The 22,918-nt window shown below is 35.9% G+C and overlaps 1 protein-coding gene and 1 long non-coding RNA gene across 2 annotated transcripts in view; both read left to right on the forward strand.

Moving 5' to 3' along the window:
* LOC138705271 (uncharacterized) overlaps positions 1-22,652 on the forward strand; it is a 295,635-nt gene extending 272,983 nt beyond the window's left edge. The window contains exon 2 of the long non-coding RNA XR_011333679.1: positions 19,597-22,652. This is a non-coding gene — a long non-coding RNA (uncharacterized lncRNA). The remainder of the gene's footprint in view (positions 1-19,596) is intronic.
* Positions 1-22,652, forward strand: part of LOC138705266 (protein brambleberry-like) — a 69,042-nt gene extending 46,390 nt beyond the window's left edge. Inside the window, exon 9 of the mRNA XM_069834100.1 lies at positions 12,827-22,652. Coding sequence (XP_069690201.1) covers positions 12,827-12,968 — 142 coding nt within the window. The 3' untranslated portion in view covers positions 12,969-22,652. The remainder of the gene's footprint in view (positions 1-12,826) is intronic.
* Positions 22,653-22,918: the final 266 nt, after the last annotated feature.

Here is a 22,918-nt window from a genome sequence, read left to right on the forward strand (position 1 = left end):
GTCTCGGCCTCCCAGTCATTATCCTTATAGCTTTCTTTTATAAAACAAATTCTAACTGCTGGGGAGTTGCAACTGGATTCAATTTCCAACAACTGTTCAAGAGTTACAAGACGCAAAAAGGAAGTGGAAGTACTCATTTCCTGGCGTTATTGAAACTGTGGATTGTATCAATATTTTTATTAAAAAAGAAAATGAAGATGGCCATGAGTGTTTTAGCAAAAAAAAGTGTTGCCAGCCTTAATGTACGAGCTACTTGCAATGCCAAGGAAGAATTCACAAGTGTGGGTAATTATTTCTATATTAGGTGTATATGTTTGTAGAGTCATGACTGGCAATAATGCCAATGCACTCCTAGGTGGTATGGGCTATGGAATTCTGTAGTTCCAAGGGAAAAGATATTTAAAAATTTTTATTGAAAATGAGATTTTGCGATATGTTGTGCACCCTGCTGATATCTTTATTGTGGCAAAAGATGATATATATATCTGTTATTTTTTTGTCTAATCCATTGTTATGAAACATGATTCCTACGATTTTATACGGTTGTTAAAACTATATCTGTACATGCTCGCTCTTAAAAACTGAAAGAAATGACATAGAGGCCTACCAAATTTTGCCTTGGAGCCACAGAATTGCTCCTTGGCTTACCATTTTACTGTCACTCCATAACGAAGAGCCTACAGTAAATGTATACCGGTAACAAAAGAACGTGCGATTATAGAGAGATGTTTCGGTCAAGTGAAGCAATGATTTCTAATTCTCTGAAGCAAAATAAAAGTTGCAACGGAAAGTGCCTTTGATCATATTATGCTGCGTTATATCGCACAATGTAACTAAACACCTACTTGAAGATTATGAAGTTCCATTACTGCAGGACGAAGTGGAGGAAGATAGAGTATACTTAGCGAACAGGTTGTATGTATCACTCAGACAAGCCATCAGAAAGGCAGTATTATAGTCCCGTCACTCTAATTTCCGGTAGCCAATCGCATTGCAGGTCGGCTACATTTAAATGTGTGCGTCTTGTGATTCGCTGATTCATTTCTTAAGGCTCGATAAATACTTAATATAATCGCCCGCCATTTTAGCTCTTTTGTTGGCGTTTGCAGAAAGCACACGAAGACGTTATTTGCCGCTCAATTATTTGCTGAATTACATTGCGTTTGATTTATTATCATAGGCGCTACGACATGATAATGTTTAACGGTGTGGCAAATAGATTCCTCGTATGGTAGCTCGGCAACATAAGAACAAAAATGGCGAATGATACTACCTATCTAGACTTTATAGAGCCTTCACTTTCTAAGACGTAAGCAAAGAGGTGGAGTCACGCCGGAAATAACAGCATCGGGACTTTAGTAATATACAGCATACATATATAGGTAAGTTTATCATCACATCATATTGTTACACATATAAGTTTTTTTTAAGATCATGTTGCAAATTCCTTTGTATTTGTCTTCAAAACTTCAATGGCAGAAAAAGACTTCCTACTTCTCACTTCCAGTAACTGATTTAGTGAATAATATGTGGTGTTGTTTCAAAATATTAACAAATGAAGTTTGAAACTCCACACTTTCCTTCTCGGTGATTGAAACAAAAGTATATTTACAAACCGAATGTGACGAAGACTTCCCTCTGCAAGGAGCTCTAGTCTAAACATTGATATTTAAATGTGAGTATTCTAAATAATAATTTTATAATTTTCATTTGAATACATTAGTAATAGTTGCTCACATAATAAATAATATATATTACAGAATGATTCCGCCATTGAATGAAGTAACAAATCATTGAGACCAATGCTCGCACTATAAACACTCAACAAATGGAAGTGTATTTGGCCTATTATGAAGTTTAAGAGGAATCATATGGTTTTTCATCATGTTGTTTTAATGGTCACAATTTTATAATTTGAAACATAAGATCAATACAACATTTTAGTCACAATTTTATCATATATAATTTTAATACCTGTACTCATTTAAATTTCAGATTGTTATTTATCATAGAGTAAACCGTGTAAATAGTTGTTTATTAATATATACAAGATTGTAAATTTCAATTACCTGGTACGCATTTCACAGCAAAGATATGAAAAATTGTATAAGATATTATGAGTCAAATGCCTGATGATGCCCAGTGCAAAGACGTTTGCATTTCAGTTTCATAATATGCAATGATCATTTACTTACTTACTTACTTACTGGCTTTTAAGGAACCCGTAGGTTCATTACCGCCCTCACATAAGCCCGCCATTGGTCCCTATCCTGTGCAAGATTAAGCCAGTCCCTACCATCATATCCTACCTCCCTTAAATCCATTTTAATATTACCTTCCCATCTACGTCTCGGCCTCCCCAAAGGTCTTTTTCCCTCCGGCCTCCCAACTAACACTCTATATGCATTTCTGGATTCGCCCATATGTGCTACATGTCCTGCCCATCTCAAACGTCTGAATTGTATGTTCCTAATTATGTCAGGTGAAGTATACAATGCTTGCAGCTCTGCGTTGTGTAACTTTCTCCATTCTCCTGTAACTTCATCCCTCTTAACCCCAAATATTTTCCTAAGAACCTTATTCTCAAACACCCTTAATCTTTGTTCCTCTCTCAAAGTGAGAGTCCAAGTTCCACAACCATACAGAACAACCGGTAATATAACTGTTTTATAAATTCTAACTTTCAGACTTTTTGACAGAAGACTAGATGACAAAAGCTTCTCAACCGAATAATAACAGGCATTTTCCATATTTATTCTGCGTTTAATTTCCTCCCGAGTGTCATTTATATTTGTTACTGTTGCTCCAAGATATTTGAATTTTTCCACCTCTTCGAAGGATAAATCTCCAATTTTTATAGTTCCATTTCATACAATATTCTGGTCACGAGACATAATCATATACTTAGTCTTTTCGGGATTTACTTCCAACCCTATCGCTCTACTTGCTTCAACAAGAATTTCCATTTACATTTGTAAATTGATTTTAAACTTTGATATGTCAATTAGACTGAACTCTAAATAAAATATTATTAGATTATATTACATTATATTGACTATCGGAATATCTCTATCATCATGCTTTCTAAGATAAACATTGATAACTTGCATAGCATGTCTAGGCAGTAAAATGTGAGTAACAACTCAGAGTCACGAGTGAGTTATGTCCAAGAGGGGAAAATATTTATTAATATGGAATTCAGACTAATCACTCACTTGACACTTCACCACTCACTTAGCCGTCCGATACATCTCACTCACTCTCAAGCAGTTTTATTAATAGCTGCCAATGTCCTTTCACTGACAAGTCCACATTTGCTCTACATTCTCCATGTAAATGACAGGGAGTATGAAGAGGCTAGGAGAACACTATTCTCCTGGCATATTCTCTCTTCTAGACTGCTCTTTCAATTGAAAGAGTACATGTTGTGGTCCAATCCTGTTGGTATTCTGACATGCCATAACAACAGACGTCCTGTGACAGATCTTTTTGAGTGCAAATTTGTTTCCTTGAGATGTTTTCTAATCGTTTAGACTCATTTCTGCTCAGTGAGCTTGCTGTAGTCGATTTTGAATTTGGACACCAATTGTGTGCCATTTCCATAGGATCGTCCACACCTGTGGAGTAACGGTTACCGCGTCTAGCCGTGAAACCAGGTGGCCCAGGTTCGATTCCCGGTCAGGGCAAGTTACCTGATTGAGGTATGAGCAAATGCTGGGTAACTTTCGGTGCTGGACCCCGGACTCATTTCACCGGCATTATCACCTTCATCTCATTCAGACGCCTAATAACCCGAGATGTTAATAAAGCGTCGTAAAATAACCTGCTAAAATAAAGAGTCCATAGGATCTGCAACCTTATGAATCAGTTATCCCTACTTTGAACAGACCTCGACCTCTTGGCAAATGAATTTGTCTGTGAAGCATCTAACATCTCAGTGGATACTTCCAACTGATGCTCCAAGCCTTTTCATGACATAGTGGTAAGGCTTCCCTTTTTTCATCAGTGCATAATCTTCTGGATTTAATGGCATGCTATTTGCTTTAAGGCTCTCTCGACTAAGTTAAGCAGTGAACAAAACATGTAGGGTGCTATTCATAGACATTTCGCTAGCCCGGGCTACGAGCGTGCTAAACAGGATTCATATCATATCATATCGCTGACACTGGTTTATGAATACGAAAAACGTTAGTTCGCTGATCATCCACCGAAAGCCCGCGCTAAGAATGTCTATGAATATGGCCCTTAAACTCCAAAAGCATAATGCACTCTCATGAGATTCGAGGTAAATTGTCATATGTTTACTGAGTCGTATTGCTGGGAATGGCATTCATCACAAATACTTGATTAATTAAATATGTATTTCCACTAATGACTTATCTAAGTTTGTACAAAACAAATATTATAACATATAATAATTTCGGAATATGTATGATAAGAACTTTTTTGTGTTAAATTTTAACGTACCTTGTTAACATGTTTCGACCTATTTTCGGTCATCTTCGGAACTGAACCAACAGGATTACAACGAAGAACTAAACACAATCAAATACATTCATTCATTCATCATTAGCACTACAGCCCATGAAGGGCCTGGGCTTCCTTAATCAGTAGAAACCATTCATCTCTATCTTGAGCCTGTTGTCTCCATCTCTTGCATCCAACTCTCCGCAGATCATCCTCCACATCCTGAAGCCACCTCAGCCTTGGTCTTCCTCTCTTCCTTAATCCTCCTAGGTGTCCATATAATGCCCGTTTAGGTAGTCGGCCTTCTGGCATACGTTCAAGATGTCCCAACCATCTAAGTCTGCCTTTCTTAATGAAGGAAACTATACTCGGCTCTCCATACAGTTCCATTAGTTCTTTATTTGTTCTACTTCTAAACTGACCATTTTCAAAATGGGGACCATATATCTTTCTCAGGACTTTACAATGAAATACATAGCACAAGAAAACGGATACAACCCTAACATAATAGACAACATAATACGTAAGACAAAACAAAACCACAAAAAACAAAAGAATACAATACAAACACAAGAACAAAAAATACATCACACTAACATACGAAAACAAAAACACACATAAAATTGCAACCTCATTCAAGAAATTAAACTACAACATCGCATGCAGAACAAATAACACTCTACAAAAACATCTCAACACAAATAACACAAACAAATAAATACAACCACACAGACGTATACAAACTCAAATGTAACACCTGCAACAACTTCTACATAGGACAGACAGGCAGATCATTTCAAGCACATTACAAAGAACACATCACAGCCATAACAAAATTACAAAACACCTCCACATATGCAGAACACATCACAAATGCTAACCACACCTACAGAGACATCAACACAGACATGGAAATACTGCACATCCAACCAAAAAGCCAGAAACTAAACACACTAGAACAATATGAAATATACAGACACACAAAAACACATACACTCTTTGACTCTACACTACAAACGCACCCACACAGGAAACAAGAGGCGCCAAGACCGACAATGACCAGTTCCGAATATGACTGAAAATAAGTCTAAACATGTTAACAAGGTACGTTAAAATTTAACACAAGAAAGTTCTTATCATACATATTCCGAAGTAATACAGTGTTAAAAGTTGTGTAATCAAGATGTATATATAATAATTTGTTATTATATTCTACTTATATCATGTGCGAACATTTTTCTCAATTGGGATCTTTAGACATAATTTACAATATCTAAATGTCTGTACATATTGAATATTTGGTTACAATAATGTTTACCAAATACATGTGAATGAACAATCATATCAAACAATAATTTAAGTGGAACGTATTAAAACAATGGTTACATTTGGTTACCCGTGAAAATTAAAACAATAAAATACATATAACTAGAGCCTTCTTCAGTTACAAACCGGAGCATGGGTAGGTTTGGCAACACTGAGTGGAGGCGGAAGATTCTAAAGTGATATTGATGTAATTGGGCTTGTTCATTGCTTTCGTTGTATTTGTTCAATATTACAAATTTGTGGCTAGCAAATTGACAATGTTTTGCGACTTTATAGTGTTTCACCTGTAACATGAAAGGTCTAGGATATCATATACATTTTAATTTCATGTGATTATCTGTCGTGCTTTTCTATAAATATTTCAGATGCCCAGGAAGCCAGTTTTAGTTTGAACCTGTCCAGTCACCATAACAATACTGTTATCCTAAATTATTTCATGTTGAATCTTTCGTACACTACTTTTAACACTTGAATATAAATAATTGATTAAATGGCGATCTTACTCGTGTTAATTATGTAAGCATGTGCGGCTTACAGCTGTTTCGGTGCTATTTGACACCATCCTCAGAGCTCAGTGAAGGCTCTAAGGATGGTGTCAAATAGCACCGAAACAGCTGTAAGCCGCACATGCTTACATAATTAACACGAGTAAGATCGCCATTTAATCAATTATCTAAATTATTTGTTATAAACTTTTTAAAGTATAATTTTAAATAAATATAACTACAGAAAACAAGCTAAGAATGTAAATTATGCAAATAAAATAAAAATGTAAACAGGAAATTATTGATATATTATAATATTTTATGAGGGTGTAAATACAGTTAGGCCAAGTATGAAGATTATGAAAAAATGAAGAAACATACCTTCAACATAATACATAACAAAACATAACATTATCTATTAAGTATATGGCAATTAGTGTAAACTCAGTGAACTTTAAATCCTGTAAATATGAAGTGAAAAGAAACATGTTTATAACTAATTTATTACAAAAGAAATAATATTAATAAACAAATCTTGAAAACCAATGAAGTGAGTGTATGGATCTACAAATTATAGGTAGTTCTGACGTATAGCAGGCATTCCGAATCTTCAACAAAACTGCAACATTTATGGGATCACAAAACAACTGTTTACAATGAACTTGAAAATCAACGTGTAACTTTATTGATATAGCAGGCGAGACCCAACAATTTGGCTAGAATTCTGATACACCACAAACCACAAGTAAGACTATAAAAATGTAGTTTATACAGTATTTAATATTTAGAAGAATACTCAATAAAAGAATTGTATTCCATTGGATACCATCCCATTGTGGAATCCTGGGAAATGAGAATGCGGATGCTTTAGCAAAGAAGGGCAGCACTGCTACTTACAGACCTGTTACTAAATCTACGTATTACTCTGTGAAAAGATTGATTAAATCTACATACTTAGACTTCAACAAACAAAATTTGATAACACAATCTCAAGGGAAAAAATGAAACTCTCTGCATCATAATCCACAGTTGATTCCCGATTTACCACGCAAATCGTCTGTAGCTGCATTTAGATTGGCAACAGGCCATGACTGTTTGGCCAAGCATCTGCATAGAATTGGAATATATCAGTCTTCTAACTGTCCATTGTGCAACTCAAACCAAGAAATGGATTCAGAACATCTCAAAATCTGTGCGTCAGTGGCTAACCATGATAATATCTTTGAAAAATATTGGAGTGCAAGAGGTCAAATGACTTTATTGTCAAATGCCTGGCATTAGAAAACAACAACATATTTAGAAGAATTGTCAATCACTTTGTCATTATTAATAACCGTAAAAATTGCCAAAGACTGCAGCCATATTTTCATTTATTGTCTTGTTTTTATCGCCAACATGCACTTAGGTTATAATACATCAACAATTAACATTTGATACGACCGCAAACATAATTCCATTGACACACACTTATATTGTAACATTAATTTACATTGAAAATTCGGCATTAGCACAAACACATGTTCTGTATCGTAGGCTTCCATTTGACAGTTAATTACAGTGTTGCCGACATATGGCTCCAGCTTGGAACTGAAGAAGGCTCTGATATAACCCATCCAAGGCAAGTGAGGGCTGGGAGATGAGAGCATCAAATGTTCTGTTTAAGATGATATCATCCTGCAGGCAGTACAATCAGACTATAGAGGCAACTGAAGCACCAGCTACTAATGCAGTGTCATACGATGCGACCACGCAACATATTTATCTGGATTTCATGGCATCATTTTTGCTTGGACATAAAAAAATCTTGTATCATTACTTACTTACTTACAAATGGCTTTTAAGGAACCCGAAGGTTCATTGCCGCCCTCACATAAGCCCACCATCAGTCCCTATCCTGTGCAAAATTAATCCAGTCTTTATCATCATATCCCACCTCCCTCAAATCCATTTTAATATTATGCTCCCATCTATGTTTCGGCCTCCCCAAAGGTCTTTTTCCCTTCGGTTTCCCAACTAACACTCTATATGCATTTCTGGATTCGCCCATACGTGCTACATGCCCTGCCCATCGCAAACGTCTGGATTTAATGTTCCTAATTATGTCAGGTGAAGAATACAATGCGTGCAGTTCTGCGTTGTGTAACTTTCTCCATTCTCCTGTAACTTCATCCCTCTTAGCCCCTAATATTTTCCCAAGCACCTTATTCTCAAACACCCTTAACCTATGTTCCTCTCTTAAAGTGAGAATCCAAGTTTCACAATCATACAGAACAACCGATAATATAACTGTTTTATAAATTCTAACTTTCAGATTTTTTGACAGCAGACTAGATGATAAAAGCTTCTCAACTGAATAACAACATGCATTTCCCATATTTATTCTGTGTTTAATTTCCTCCCGAGTGTCATTTATATTTGTTACTGTTGCTCCAAGATATTTGAATTTTTCCACCCCTTCGAAGAATAAATCTCCAATGTTTATATTTCCATTTCATACAATATTCTGGTCACGAGACATAATCATATACTTTGTCTTTTCGGGATTTACTTCCAAACCAATCGCTTTACTTCAAGTAAAATTTGCGTGTTTTCCCTAATTGTTTGTGGATTTTCTCCTAACATATTCACGTCATCCGCATAGACAAGCAGCTAATGTAACCCGTTCAATTCCAAACCCTCTGTGTTACCCTGAACTTTCCTAATGGCATATTCTAAAGCGAAGTTAAAAAGTAAAGGTGATAGTGCATCTCCGTGCTTTAGCTCGCAGTGAATTGGAAAAGCATAAGATAGAAACTGACCTATACGGACTCTGCTGTATGTTTCACTGAGACACATTTTAATTAATCGAATCTTGTATCATTACATAAACAAAATTAAAGAAGTTGATAATTATTAGTGATATACTTAGTTACACATAATTTTAATTACTTGTTACAAATAATATACAGTGTGTCCACAGAAACATTCCGTGATTATAACCTGCTATAATTTTTTAACTATGCGTATTACGAAATTCATACGGTGCCACTAAAAAAAACTGCTCTAAGAATTTCAGGGGATATGTAATTGTAATATTGTTGATGGAAAACAATAGATAACACCATAAGGAAAAAAAAGATGCTGTTCCCTTCACATGTCATTATGGGATTGTTGGATAGAAACAATTTGTGTTAAATGGTGTCAATGTTTACATTTCATCTCAGTGTGAATTCTGCAGCATTTAAAGAGTTATGGCGAATCCACAGGAACGTAGCTGGTGTGTATTGGAATACCATAGCACACGGAGTGTAGTGCGAGTTCAGCGTGCCTTCAGACAGAAGTTTCAGCATGTGGCACCTACTGATAAGACGATTCTCAGTTGGTACAATACACACCAACTACGTTCAGCCATCGGATCTTCACTCGCCTTTGATGGGTAATAGTTACAGGTTAAAATTATAAAATATCTAAAAGTTCACATTATGTACAATTTTGTAGATATTTTATAATTTTAACATTTCTGATAATCCTACTTGTCTCTGGTGTAATAATCATAATGAAGATCTGGAACACATTTTTCTATACTGTCTATTCATAAACCTAAACCGCAAAAGTAGTAAATTAAAATCATCAGTACCAGTTGCAAAAGACACAGCCCTGCAGTATATATTGACTACACCCCAACTCTGGCTACTAGCAACAGGCATCTATAATGAACACCGATCAAAATACCCTCCATTTCTCGTGAAAAACAACAACTGAATAGACTACAGTGGACTATAGTGGACTTTATGTTGTCAGCAAACAGCTGGATACATTAAGAAGATTGATTGATTGATAATTTTAACCTATAATTATGTATCTTATTGTTTTAAGGGGACACTCAACTTAAAAATTGGAGAAAAGTGTCATTTTGTATATCAGTTTTACAATATTACCTTTTTGAAGCTATTTATGATTTTTTAATCATTAAAAAATTAAAAATTGAATTTCATAGAAATAAAAAAATATATTTTTACACTAATTTACGTGATAGAACTAAATCAATACGCAGAATTCTTCCCCTCTTGATTGAGAAGGCACAGTCAAATGCACAATGCCAAAAAATAAAAAATGATAATTAAATGTGATATTTCAATTAATGATTGATTAAACATTGAAATATTTTTTATTCTGAAAAGTATTCGATCTAATGAGCTGAGATTTTGCATGTTACTTCCCATGTGTATATTAAACTTTTTCACCAAATTTGAAAAAGATTAGTCAAATAGGAAAAAAGTTCCAAAATATAGTTGAGTGTCCCCTTAATATTCAATGGTAACCAAATGTACCGGTAACCATTGTTTTAATAAATGTTCCATTTAAATTATTGTTTGATTTGAATGTTAATTCACATGTATTTGCTAAACATTATTGTAACCAAATATTCCATATGTACATACATTTAGATATTGTAAATTATGTCTGAAGATGCCAACTGGTGAAAATGTTCACTTACATAAGTCATTAGATTGAAATACATATTTAATTGATCAGTAGATTTATCGGAAAATACCAGCATAATGAATTTCAAAATAATCACAAAGTCAAAGTTAGCACCAAGGATCCAGTAGTTGCTGTTAAGGGATGATATCCAAATTCACTTTCTCTTTCAGAAATCCTCGGTTAAGTTGCAAAATCATAAAACTCTCTCCTAGTGTAAAGACAGACTTCACATTTTAACATTTAATCACAATATATCACCTTATTGTATTAACAATGATAGTGAATATGAATATAATAAAGTCATAAAATTACTTGGTCATACGTTAAAAAATGTTGAAATTTTAAAAAAAGTATGTACCTTCGATAGACGGCCCGTTTCGATGCTATTCTCGTCTTCTTCAGTGTCTCTTGAACTACTGGTGATCTTGATTCTGCGATGTGCATTTGTCGATGGTAGGGGTGGGGGTGTGTTGCTCTTATGGTGGGGGCTGGCTGTTTGTATGTTATGACGTATCATGACGTCGAATAATGTGTGGGTATTGAACTGTAATTGTGTATTAAGTATATGTTGTGGGTATGTTATTGTATGTTTATATATTTCGTATTGTTCTAGGATGTTTAATTGTGAACTTTTTGGTATGATGTGTAAAATTTCCATATCTGTTTCTATATTATTATAGTCATGATTATTGTTGATAATGTGGTCTGCATAATTTGATGTGATGTAGAGTTTGGTTATAGCTTTAATATGTTCATTATATCTTGTGTGAAAGATCTTCCTGTCTGTCCTATGTAAAAATGTGGGCAGCTATTGCATTTTAGTTTGTAAACTCCAGTTGAATTTTTGTAAAAATGTGGGCAGCTATTGCATTTTTACATAGGACAGACAGGAAGATCCTTTCACACAAGATATAATGAACATATTAAAGCTATAACCAAACCCTATATCACATCAAATTATGCAGACCACATTATCAACATTAATCATGACTACAATAATATAGAAACAGATATGGAAATTTTACACTTCACACCAAAAAGTTCACAGTTAAACATCTTAGAACAATACGAAATATATAAACATACAATAACATACCCACAATATATACTAAACACACAATTACAGTTCAAAACCCACACATCATTCGACGTCATGATACGTCATAACATACAAACAACCAGCCCCCACCATAAGAGCAACACACCCCCACCCCTACCATCGACAAATACACATCGCAGAATCAAGATCACCAGTAGTTCAAGAGACTCTGAAGAAGACGAGACATAACGTCGAAACTGGCCGTCTGTCGAAGGTAATAATAATAATAATAATAATTCTTTATTTATACTGGCAGAGTTAAGGCCATAGGGCCTTCTCTTACACTCTACCAGGTCACGAAATATACAAGCAGTTAAAATTTAACAAAAAGTTAAAGAACAGAATACTAACATATTACAAAAAAAATAATAACAGCATAATAAAATCGACACTAAACAACATGAAAATAATACCATAATAAAAAAAGAAAGTAGAATACATTGGAATATAGTGAAAGCAACTCATTTAGTACAAATGGTTAATATGGAAAAACGTAAGGAAGAATATATCAAAATGGAATGTAATAAAATAATAAAAAAAGAAAGGAAATACGAAAATTAAATAAAATTTACGATAAAAAGGCTATGATAATAAATTCATCGGCTGATAAACAGAACAAAAAGGGGAAAAGAAGGAAAAAGAAATATATAGCCTATATTTTTACAAAACTATCGCAGAGAAAAGGTCTTATAACTGAAAGGAATCTAATTCAAAAAGTGCAATTTTAATTTATTTCTGAAACTAGACAACTAGATGGTACATACCTTTTTTTAAAATTTTAACACTTTTTAACGTATGACTAAGTAATTTTATGTTTTTAACAAAGTGTTAACATGAACTTTAATCAATGTATAATAAAGTATTAAGTGTTGTGCAATATGTGGCAAAAATACAATTTCATGAGTGCAGTACTTCCAAGAGTTGAAATATTGTGAAAGATCCCGATCATTATTGGATTAGTTAATATCTTGTGTTTCTTCTACAGCGGGACGCCCTCTCGCCCAGGCACACCACGTCCATACTGCCGTGCAATATGTCGCACTGGTCAGCCTTGTCGTAACAGTGCATCAGCTGGCAGTGATGTATGTCGGAGACATGCTTTGGACTCATCGTTTCGTTCTTATTGATGTGAGAGGCAAGTGTTTGCTGGATCCAGAGTACCATGGTGCATATTTACTGAAATGAGACTTCAGAAGTATAGAGTGATGCAATTGCACATAAATATACTATACATAATATTTAATATGCGAGGTCTCAGATATCAGATATGTGATGAAACGTTTGAATACATTTTAGAAGTTTGACTTGGTTTAAGAATTATATTAGCTTCCATAACTTGAAGCTTGCCTTTTCTGGCGTTGTTGATAATGATTACTTAACTCATTGGAATAAATTTCTTCCAAGGCATCTTACTTGTAGTAATCAAGCATAATCCACACATGTGCCTGTGTATTTGTTTGATTTTTAATTGAGCATAAATTTGCTTTATTATCACTAAATTATATCATACAAATTGTACGATTTTATAAGATAGGCCTATAGTTCTGTATAGGTAGACAAATCTGTACCTTATTCTGTTAAATGAAGATAATTATGAATGTAAGGTACAGTAGAACCCCGATTATCCGTCATCCTATTAACCGATCAGCGGATTATCCGACTGTCTTTCTCTCTCTTTTCTTTCTTTGGTGCGGAAAAAAGTATATAGTGCTATACCTATTCTTTTCTGGAGTATGTTATTATAAGCCTTTATCCTTATATTACTACTGCCAGCAATGGGAACAGTTACCTGAAGGCTTACTTCAAGGCATTTTTCTTATATTGTAAAATAGTCACTACCTGCTTTCAAAGAAATGGTTCCAAGAACGTCCGCAAAATTTAGAGGAAACCCGTGTAGCATTCAGTCCTTGTTCTACTGTTCGAGTGCCCGTACTTCATAATTTCTATACAAAATATCTGCCTGGGTGTTAAAAGTGTTTTACTAATTATCGAAATAAAAATACAAATAACTGATCGGTTTGGGAAAAGAGAAACCGCGGCTCAACTCGTATTAGAATACGAGATTATCGTTACAAATGTGCGCGATTTAATTAAAAACAAGGATAAAGTGTATGAAGTCTGTAAAACTGCAACAAGAAACCTCTACTATTCTTATCCTTTTGCAAAGAATCAACGCAAGGAATTTACTTGACCCTTATAAAACCATTGTTGACAACCGCGATTAATTTAGTGAACTTCTGATTCACAATCGAGACCACGGAGGAAATTATGAAACTGTGTTATGCACTTATTTTATGAAAATATTTTATCGTACGGATTATCCGATTTTTTCGATTAACCGTCCAGTCAACCCCCTTGATTACCACGGATAATAGAGGTTCTACTGTATATTCGAAATATATTCTTACTGTAGTTAAAATTTATAGCGCATGGCAAGTGTTAAGTTACCAAAAATATGAACTGATAAAAAGTATGATATTGCATGTGCTAGAGGGCTGCTTGGTTCCAAACAACGACTGATATTGAAATACTGGTATGAATGTTCTTTTTTCAAGTTTAAAATGTATTTGGGTAAGCTAGATTATACATGAGTGATTTTTATGTATGTGGAGTTCTAAGCACTCTACAATTGTTGTGAAGATTATACAATGTTTTTAGGAAGTTAGAGGCAATTTATATTGTCATATCTTTGCTCATTTTTATTCATTTTTGAAAATCCAAACATTGTCTCTTTATAGAAGGAATTGAATTTTTAATGTAAACATTCAGAGTATTGAGTTTGTTTCAGTTAGTGTCAGTTTAATCCATTAGAACGTTCTTTGGGTGGAGATTTCCAGCAGCCATTTGATAGTTTCATATCTGAAATGGTTTAAGATTTGACCCATGCAGTTTAAGTTACTTCCAGAAACTTTTAGCAAAATTTTAAGAACCTGGTTTGTTGTGGAAACAAATATTCTAGATGATTTCCCATGGCAAAAAATGTAACAACTGTTGCAGGTGATAAGGTTTTACATGAAACACAACATTTAGAATGTTAATAAATACGAGGCGTGTTCTTAAAGGAAGTTCCAAAAGGGCATAGTAAATAAACGGGAAGATATTTACAAACCATTTTTGTTGCATTGTATTCCCCACACTTCAATTACTTCTCAACATAATCTCCACATTATTAAGGCATTTATCGAGTCGTGGCACAAGTCTGTCTATCCCCTCATTGTAGAATTCGCCCGCCTGTGATGCGAACCACTCCCACACTGCTGTTTTCACTTCATCGTCGCCATCAAAACGTTGACCACCGAGGAACTTCTTGAGGTGCAGGAAGAGATGAAAGTCACTCGGAGCCAAATCCAGGCTATAGGGGGGATGGTCAATTTGTTCCCAGCCAAATTTCTAGATGAGATTTTGGGTGTCACGAGCTGTGTGTGGCCGAGCGTTGTCCTGAAGCAACACAACTCCGTCGGTCAGCATCCCAAGTCTCTTGTTCTGAATTGCACGATGGAGCTTCTTCAAGGTCTGACAATAGGTTTCTCTCTTAATGGTTTCACCCCGAGGCAAGAATTCGATGAGTAGGACTCCTTTTCTGTCCCAAAAACAGTGCACATGATCTTGCGTGTTGACATGGTTTGTTTAAATTTCTTTTTCCTTGGGGATGCAGTGTGCCTCCATTCCATGGACTGCTGCTTCGATTCAGGTGTCATGTGAGACACCCAAGTCTCGTCACTGTCACGATATGGTCAAGAAACTCATCGCCTTGCTCACTGTAACGTGTGAGAAAGCTCAGTGCCCTGGAAGCTCGTTTGGTTTTGTGTTCCTCGGTGAGCATCTTGGGTACCCATCGTGAGCACAATTTTCGATATCGTAATCGATCTGTCACGATTTTGTAGAGAACACTCCGCGACATTTGTGGAAGATTCAAGGAAAGTGAAGAAATTGTGAACCTCCTGTCCTCATGAATTTTTTCATCGACAACACGCACCGAATCGTCATTGATCAAAGATGGCCGACCGGTATGCTGTGTGTCATGCACAGAGACGCGGCCCTCGTTGAACTTCCTAACCCATCTCCTGACCATTCCATCACTAATGGCATCATCACCATACACCTCACAACGTTGATGATGAATGTCAGCTGGTTTGATGTTTCGCGCATTCAAGAAATGGATAACAGAGCGCATCTCACAGTCGGCGGGGTGCTCGATCACTTTAAACATTTCAACTGATCACAACTAACCACACACACGGACTGAAGCTCTGAAACTGCATGCACAGCTTGCTTGAGGACTGAAGAAGAAAACACACATGCGCAAAATAACGATTGCAGTGATGCGACGGCTATAATTGAAAACGGAACTTACTTTAAGAACACGCCTCGTATATGGATTTTTTCCGTTCACATTCATAAAAACATTGAATAAATACAATGCGAATTTGCAAAAATAAATCATTTATTTTCATAAACATAAACTGATAAAGTACAATTTCAAAAGGATAAAAGTGATATTGAAATCAAACGACATTTTATTAAAAAACTCATTGTCATTGCTGTTGACAAGTTAATGCTATTTCTTCTGTAAAAAGACAGTGGCTGAATTTTCAAGAACAAGGGTGTGGCTAGTTTGTGATTACTGTATTTACGCGTGTAATGGAAGTCTTTTAATGCAGAATTTCTAATAAAAACGTAATACTAATACCTAGTAATTATCACTTTGTATGATGCAAAGATTGCAGTACTAACCCAGCAAATACGGGAGACAAGAGATCGCAGTAGTATAAGCACTGACTGTCAAAAAAAATCACGCACCAAGAAGGAGTTGTGGGAATTGCATGAAACCTGTTGTGGATGATCGTAACATTGATGTATGTAAATGATTACAATATTAGAGAAAAATAATAATAATTTTATTGCTGAAAACTGACCACCTGAATTGAGGCTCTAGTACCCTGTTTGTCCACCTCTAGTTCGGATGCAAGCTGTAATACGGGCGGGTATGGAGGCATACAGATTTCGTATGGTATCCTGCGGCATATCTGTCCATATTTGCCGCAACTGGTTCTCTATATCTTGTAAACTCCTAGTTCGCTGAAGTTGGCGTCCCAGGTGATCCCAGACATGTTCGATTGGTGACAACTCTGGCGATCGTGCAGGCCATGGAAGTGTGACAACGTTGTGGAGGCATTCCCGTGAAACCCTTCCTGCTGGAAAAGACCTCTTGGAAATCCTGCCATGAGTGGCAACACATGTGGCTGAAGGATGTCCTGCATATATCGCTGCACTGTTATTGACCCCCGTGTCATTATTAGGGGTGACCGACTATCATACGTGATGGCACCCCAGACCAGCACGCCAGCAGTGGATGCGGGGTGTCGTGCCACAGCAAAGGTAGGATTGAGGCGTGCACCACGAGGTCTCCAGACACGACCATGACCGTCATTAGAGCTGAAAGGTAACCTGGATTCGTCACTAAAGACAACCCGGTTCCAGCCCTCAGCAATCCAGGTTTGTCGCTCACGACACCACTGCAAACAGAGGTGACGGTGGCCGGGTGTCAATGGCAGGACACGTAATGGGCGCCGTGAGACCAAATTTCCTTCAGCCTAGTGCTTGGAAATGGTTCGGGCAGACACAGGGGCCTGTAATGACGTGCTACCTGTCTCAGGATGGCGGGTGACGAAACAGTTGGATCTGTTCGGACTTGTCGGAGGATTCGACTATCTTCTCTCCTGGTGGTCAGTCGAGGGCGTCCTGAACCCAGTCGCCGTGTGTGGTGCCCTCACGCATCCACTGGTCCCAACATGTCCTAACAGTGTGGTCAGAACGGCATAAGTGGCTGGCGATTCGCTGATACGACCACCCAGCCTCACGCATTCCAGTAATGCGCCCCCTCTCAAACTCCGTTAACTGGGTGAAGTCTCTTCGATTGCGTCAAATGATCGACGACTTTTATACAACCGGAAACAACAGTCCACTACATTCGAGTAGCCTGTGCAAACCCTTTTATAGGCCACGGATGACAGCAGGTTCACGACCTCTGGTGGCAACACCATTCAACTAATTATGTTACTATGCTAATCATTTGACTATCTTCCTGAGATGTAACTGTATGCCGAGGTTTGCAGCAAAACGACAACTCCTTCTTGGTGCATGATTTTTTTTTGTCAGTCAGTGTACTAATACCTAGTAATTATCACTTTGTTTGATGCAAAGAATGCAGTACTAACCCAGCAAATACGGGAGACAAGAGATCGCAGTAGTATAAGCAAATTGTGGAAGATCCCAGTACATATGGAAAACAAAATGTCTAAATTTAAAATGTACATTTAAGTGCACTGAAATGCAACACTAATCATGTCAGCTCATCCATATTTAAGTTTCACTCCTTGTCACTCCAAAGAGAAGAGGAAATTGCTTCAAAGTTGCATAGTCAGAAAAGCTCAGTAAGGAAAATATAGGATGTTATTAGAATTAATGAATTCACACAAATTCCCTCCCCCATTTTTCTTCTAAGTAACAAGAAATGGTCATTATACGCATAAATATAGTGGTTATGGTTCTGAGATATTGTTTTGAGGTAATTCTGCAGTTTATTTGCTTGTAAATTTGAATGGCTTGTAATAACATATCTTTACACTATAACAGTACCAGTTTTTTTAATTTTACCAGTGCTTGCGAAGTATTTTTTAATCATATTTTAAATTTTAAACTGCTTTCCATGATCAAGACAGAGCTCTCTTCTATGTAATGAAAAACAAGTTACAGTTCCGGCAAAAGCAAAAAAAAAATTTGATGTCAAGTAAAATGACTGATTTGCATGTAATAAAAAAATTATTTAATAATGATAGAACTGGTACTGTGCAATGAAATCTGTTGTACTTATTGATTCTGTTTTAAGTTCATGTAGAGTGTTCTTTTTTATGCTGCTTTCAGTTTGCAGTGTGCATGTGTTTATGATTTCTTATCTAATAACCAGGAGAATATCATCGAGACAATTTCATTATCAAGAATGTAAGTTTGAAAATATTTATTCTTCTTTGCTATGCAGTGTGACAAGTTCGACATTTTCATCAGCGAATAGGGATTATAAAGAATGGACACTGAGCGAATTTTCCTGTGTTTTGTTTCTCTGTGCGCCAGCGTTTAGTTCCTATTTCAAGCCCTAGAGGTTAATGTAATCGAGAATACGCTAAGATAATAATTTAGATTAGAGTTGAGACACAGGATCCAAACATCGCCTACCTTATTGCATAATCCAGTAACGCTTTGCTTCAAATGAATTCAAGTTAACAGCTTTTCCTTATTTCTCAGTGACAAACTAGTTGTAATAATAATATTTTATATTTCAGATATAATAAATTATATTATAAAGTAATATTTTCTTTTTTTTTATCATCCAATGCCACCAGGTTGTCTTTTCGACAATAATAATACAATAATATAATACATTATAAAATTAAGTATCGAATTCGTTTAATATAGGTGTATGGTTTTACTTCTCATAAGAGTTTCGTTTTTCCATTTTGAGCACTATCAAATCATTACATATTTTAATTGTTGTTGGGGTCAACGGATTTATTATTTTATGGATCCAATTTATTTTATTTGAGGACATAATGTACCTAGATGTATTAATTATATGTGTTATATTTCCGCTGTGTTGACTGCTAGCTGGTGTGATGTCAGCGCCAACTCTAGGGAGAAAGCAGAATCTCACGCTTTAGCTGGCTTGGAGGTCATTGAAATCATCCGGCTACACCAAAGGTACCGACGCGAAGTGTCCATTCTTTATTATCCCTATTTGCTGTTTTCATTGTCAAACAGAAACAAACAATATTACAAGTGCCAACAGGAAAGGTTAAAATAGATGCCTCATAGCTTTCATACACTCATGTACTTTTTTCGAATGGCGTAGTCGAATGCAGACAGTTAGCATCATCATTATCATGTTGGTTGCAAAGATAACAGTCAGGACTTGCAAAATTCCGAGCTGTGAAAAGTGTAGACGTACAAAATGGTGCTGCTATTGTATTAATTTTTGTCTTTTAATTTATAGTTTTATTAGATACAAAAAAAGTATCGTGATTATACAAAAACCTTGATTTGATGTTGTGATGGAAGACACATTTCCAGCATCCATGATACTCCGAAAGCCATTAATAGAATGCCATTTGAGTTTGTACAGCCTCTCATTCCGAAATATTGGACAACTGTTGTTTATAAGTAACTTTATCTTGCATGTATTCATTTGAAGTTTTAGAAATTGTCTAGAATGTTCTTAGTACTTTAATTGCAGCTCTTGCGTGAAGTAGTATAAAAATAATTTTGTCTGAAATGACATCTTGACAACATTTCATTAATAAGCTTATATAAAGATATGTTTAAAGAAAATTGTAATGCGTTGTAATTATATGCATTCTTAGGCCCGGTTGCAGAAACACCGATCAAAATATGATTGGCAATCAAGGAGGGTTTGATTGACCATCAGTTCTATTTCTGTTGCAGAAAGAACAATCAGTGTTTGATCGGACATCAGTCTTCCATCAGATTTGATCAACAGATTTTTGCTGGTTAAGTCACTGATCATCGATCAAGTAGGCTATTTATGTTGTTCTGTTGTAATGCAGTTACTGTAATGTATATAGTAAATAGTTATAGCGTAACAATATTGTTTTCGACATAATGGATTCTTCTGATCAAGAAATTCTAGAATGAAAAAAATATTATTAAGAAGAAGGCGTTTTCGTGATAGACATGAATTGTTTTAGGTTAAGTAAGGATTCGTGTGTTTTGTTATTTTCAAAAATTGAAACAAATATATGCAGACAGACAAATCGAAACCTTCCACTTTCTCCAATGAACCAAGTTCTAATAATGCTGAGATTTTATGCTGTTGGAATTTTTCAGATGGTCTTGGGTTATCTTGTTAGGGCCCACAAATCAACTATTTGCCGAGTAGTTAGGAATGTTACGTATGAAATTGCTTTGTTATGGCAGGGTCTCATAAATCCCCAAACTTCAAACAGGGAACGATTTGAAATCCAGAGAGAATTTTCAGCCATGTCAGGATTTTCAAGAGTAGCCTAATATTGGTTGTATAGACTGCTCACATCCCCGTCCAATCACCTGGTTGAAATGATGCCGAACTTTATCGAAGTAGAAAAGGTTTATTTTCTGTGAATATACAGGCAATATGTAGTCTACACCATCACTGCAATTCTGGAATGTTGTAGCCCGTTGGCAGGGTTCTACACATGACAACACAATACTGTATTTTTAATGAGTGGGTTACGAGCTCCATTTGTAAACAGAGAGATGGGAAATGGAATTATTTTGGGTTATGGAGGTTATGCATATTCCAATTTCTTGTCGACTCTCCTAGCAAATCCCACAACAGAAGCCCCCTCACGTTTTTTTTTTTTTTTTTTTTTTTGGGTTTGCTTCATTTTTTTTCACTATATTGTAGTCTATATACAAATAGAATCCGCCTGTTTCCTTTCTACAAAAAGCAACAAAACAGCAAAACATTCACTTGAACATTCACTTGTTTTCCTAGTCACCGCCCACTTGATGCATTCGTTTCCCTACTTTTAAAGAGCATCAAATTGGCTGTGGTTGCTAAATAGCGCTGTTGTCAAATGTATTTCTTTCTCAAATCAGCAATTAGTAAATTGAGACAAGTTGATTGGAGATTCACGTTTGTGCAACGCAAAGAACAATCAAATAAATCAGACATCAACTGATTGGCGATCAGGGACTGATTTGATTTGCGTTTCTGCAACCGGGCCTTAATGTTTTTTTTTTTTTTATCCAATGCCACCAGGTTGTCTTTTCGACATTTCTGGTCTTCTCTCCTGGCCGTGGCTTAGTTGTAACCCACTTCTGAGGTTGGGGTGCCTGGAAGGCAGAGTTACATTACCCCGATGATGTGATAGGATGATTATGATAATGTAGTGCCAGGACGAACCTAAATTCCAGACCATGGACGAACACAGGAATAATCCCCTTCAAGGAAAAATTCCTGTGCTCTAACCGGGAATCGAACCCGGGACCTCATGAACTATAGCCAGAAGCTCTGACAACTAGACCATGAGGCTGGTCACTTATAAAATATAAAGACTGTGTTTAAGCAGCTGCTCTTTTACTGCATAGCATTCTCAAAAGTCGAAATTCGTACTTAATGTATATTAATGGAAAAGCTTGAGTAAAATTGGATTTGCAAATTGGCTGCAACTACTTAAGTCATTGTTCCGATTAGTCTCATTTTTTACATTACCCATCTCTAAATGAAGGCTGTGCAAACTTCTCAGGCATAGAACTAGGTAAATATGAAGAATTACTGCAAGTCTTTTGATGTAGATCACATTGCAGTCTGCATGATACAGGTAATTCTTCACGCCTCCCCTTCTGAGCATTTCTTCCAGTTCATAATTTTAATGAGTCATTGTTATTTAAAATATAAACGTGGAACCTATAAAAATCATGTGGGTAAGGGGGCCTAATTCTCTTTTAAATAATACATTATTTTGTAGAGTGTATGGCATAAACTTGCTTAAATATATTTAATAAAATTGTGATATAGAAGGTTATTGAACTATATGAAAGGGTAAAGTAAGCAATAGCATCACACTGCTTTAGGATTTGTTCCCGTCCCACGAGGCCCTTCATTAAACATAAGATGGTGAGGATTTCTAGAGTGATGCTGGCCACAAATGAATATTTTAGGATAGAGGTAGTTTTCTACGAATCTGTTTTTATATGTATATTTTGTATTATTGGCTGTGGAATGTTTTGTTGAATAAATACGTTGCTGATTATAATGTTTTTCTCTCTCTGCTCTCCTGTTACAATTCGTTTATATACTGTAATTCTGGCTACACATACGAGAGGTAGGTGTGTAGATATTTTCATATTATACGATGTATGTAAAGGTGGTTGGTTATCTGTCGTGTTTAATAAGAAAAATTTTTGGAGCTTAATTGAGTGAAAATGTTTAAACTTATTCATTCATTTATTCATAGTGTTGTGTCCTTCATTTCTCATCTGCTCCATTTCACACGCTCCATTCTTCTCCATATCCACATTT

This window comes from Periplaneta americana, chromosome 8 (assembly GCF_040183065.1).
Source record: "Periplaneta americana isolate PAMFEO1 chromosome 8, P.americana_PAMFEO1_priV1, whole genome shotgun sequence".
Classification (NCBI taxonomy): Eukaryota; Metazoa; Arthropoda; class Insecta; order Blattodea; family Blattidae; genus Periplaneta; species Periplaneta americana.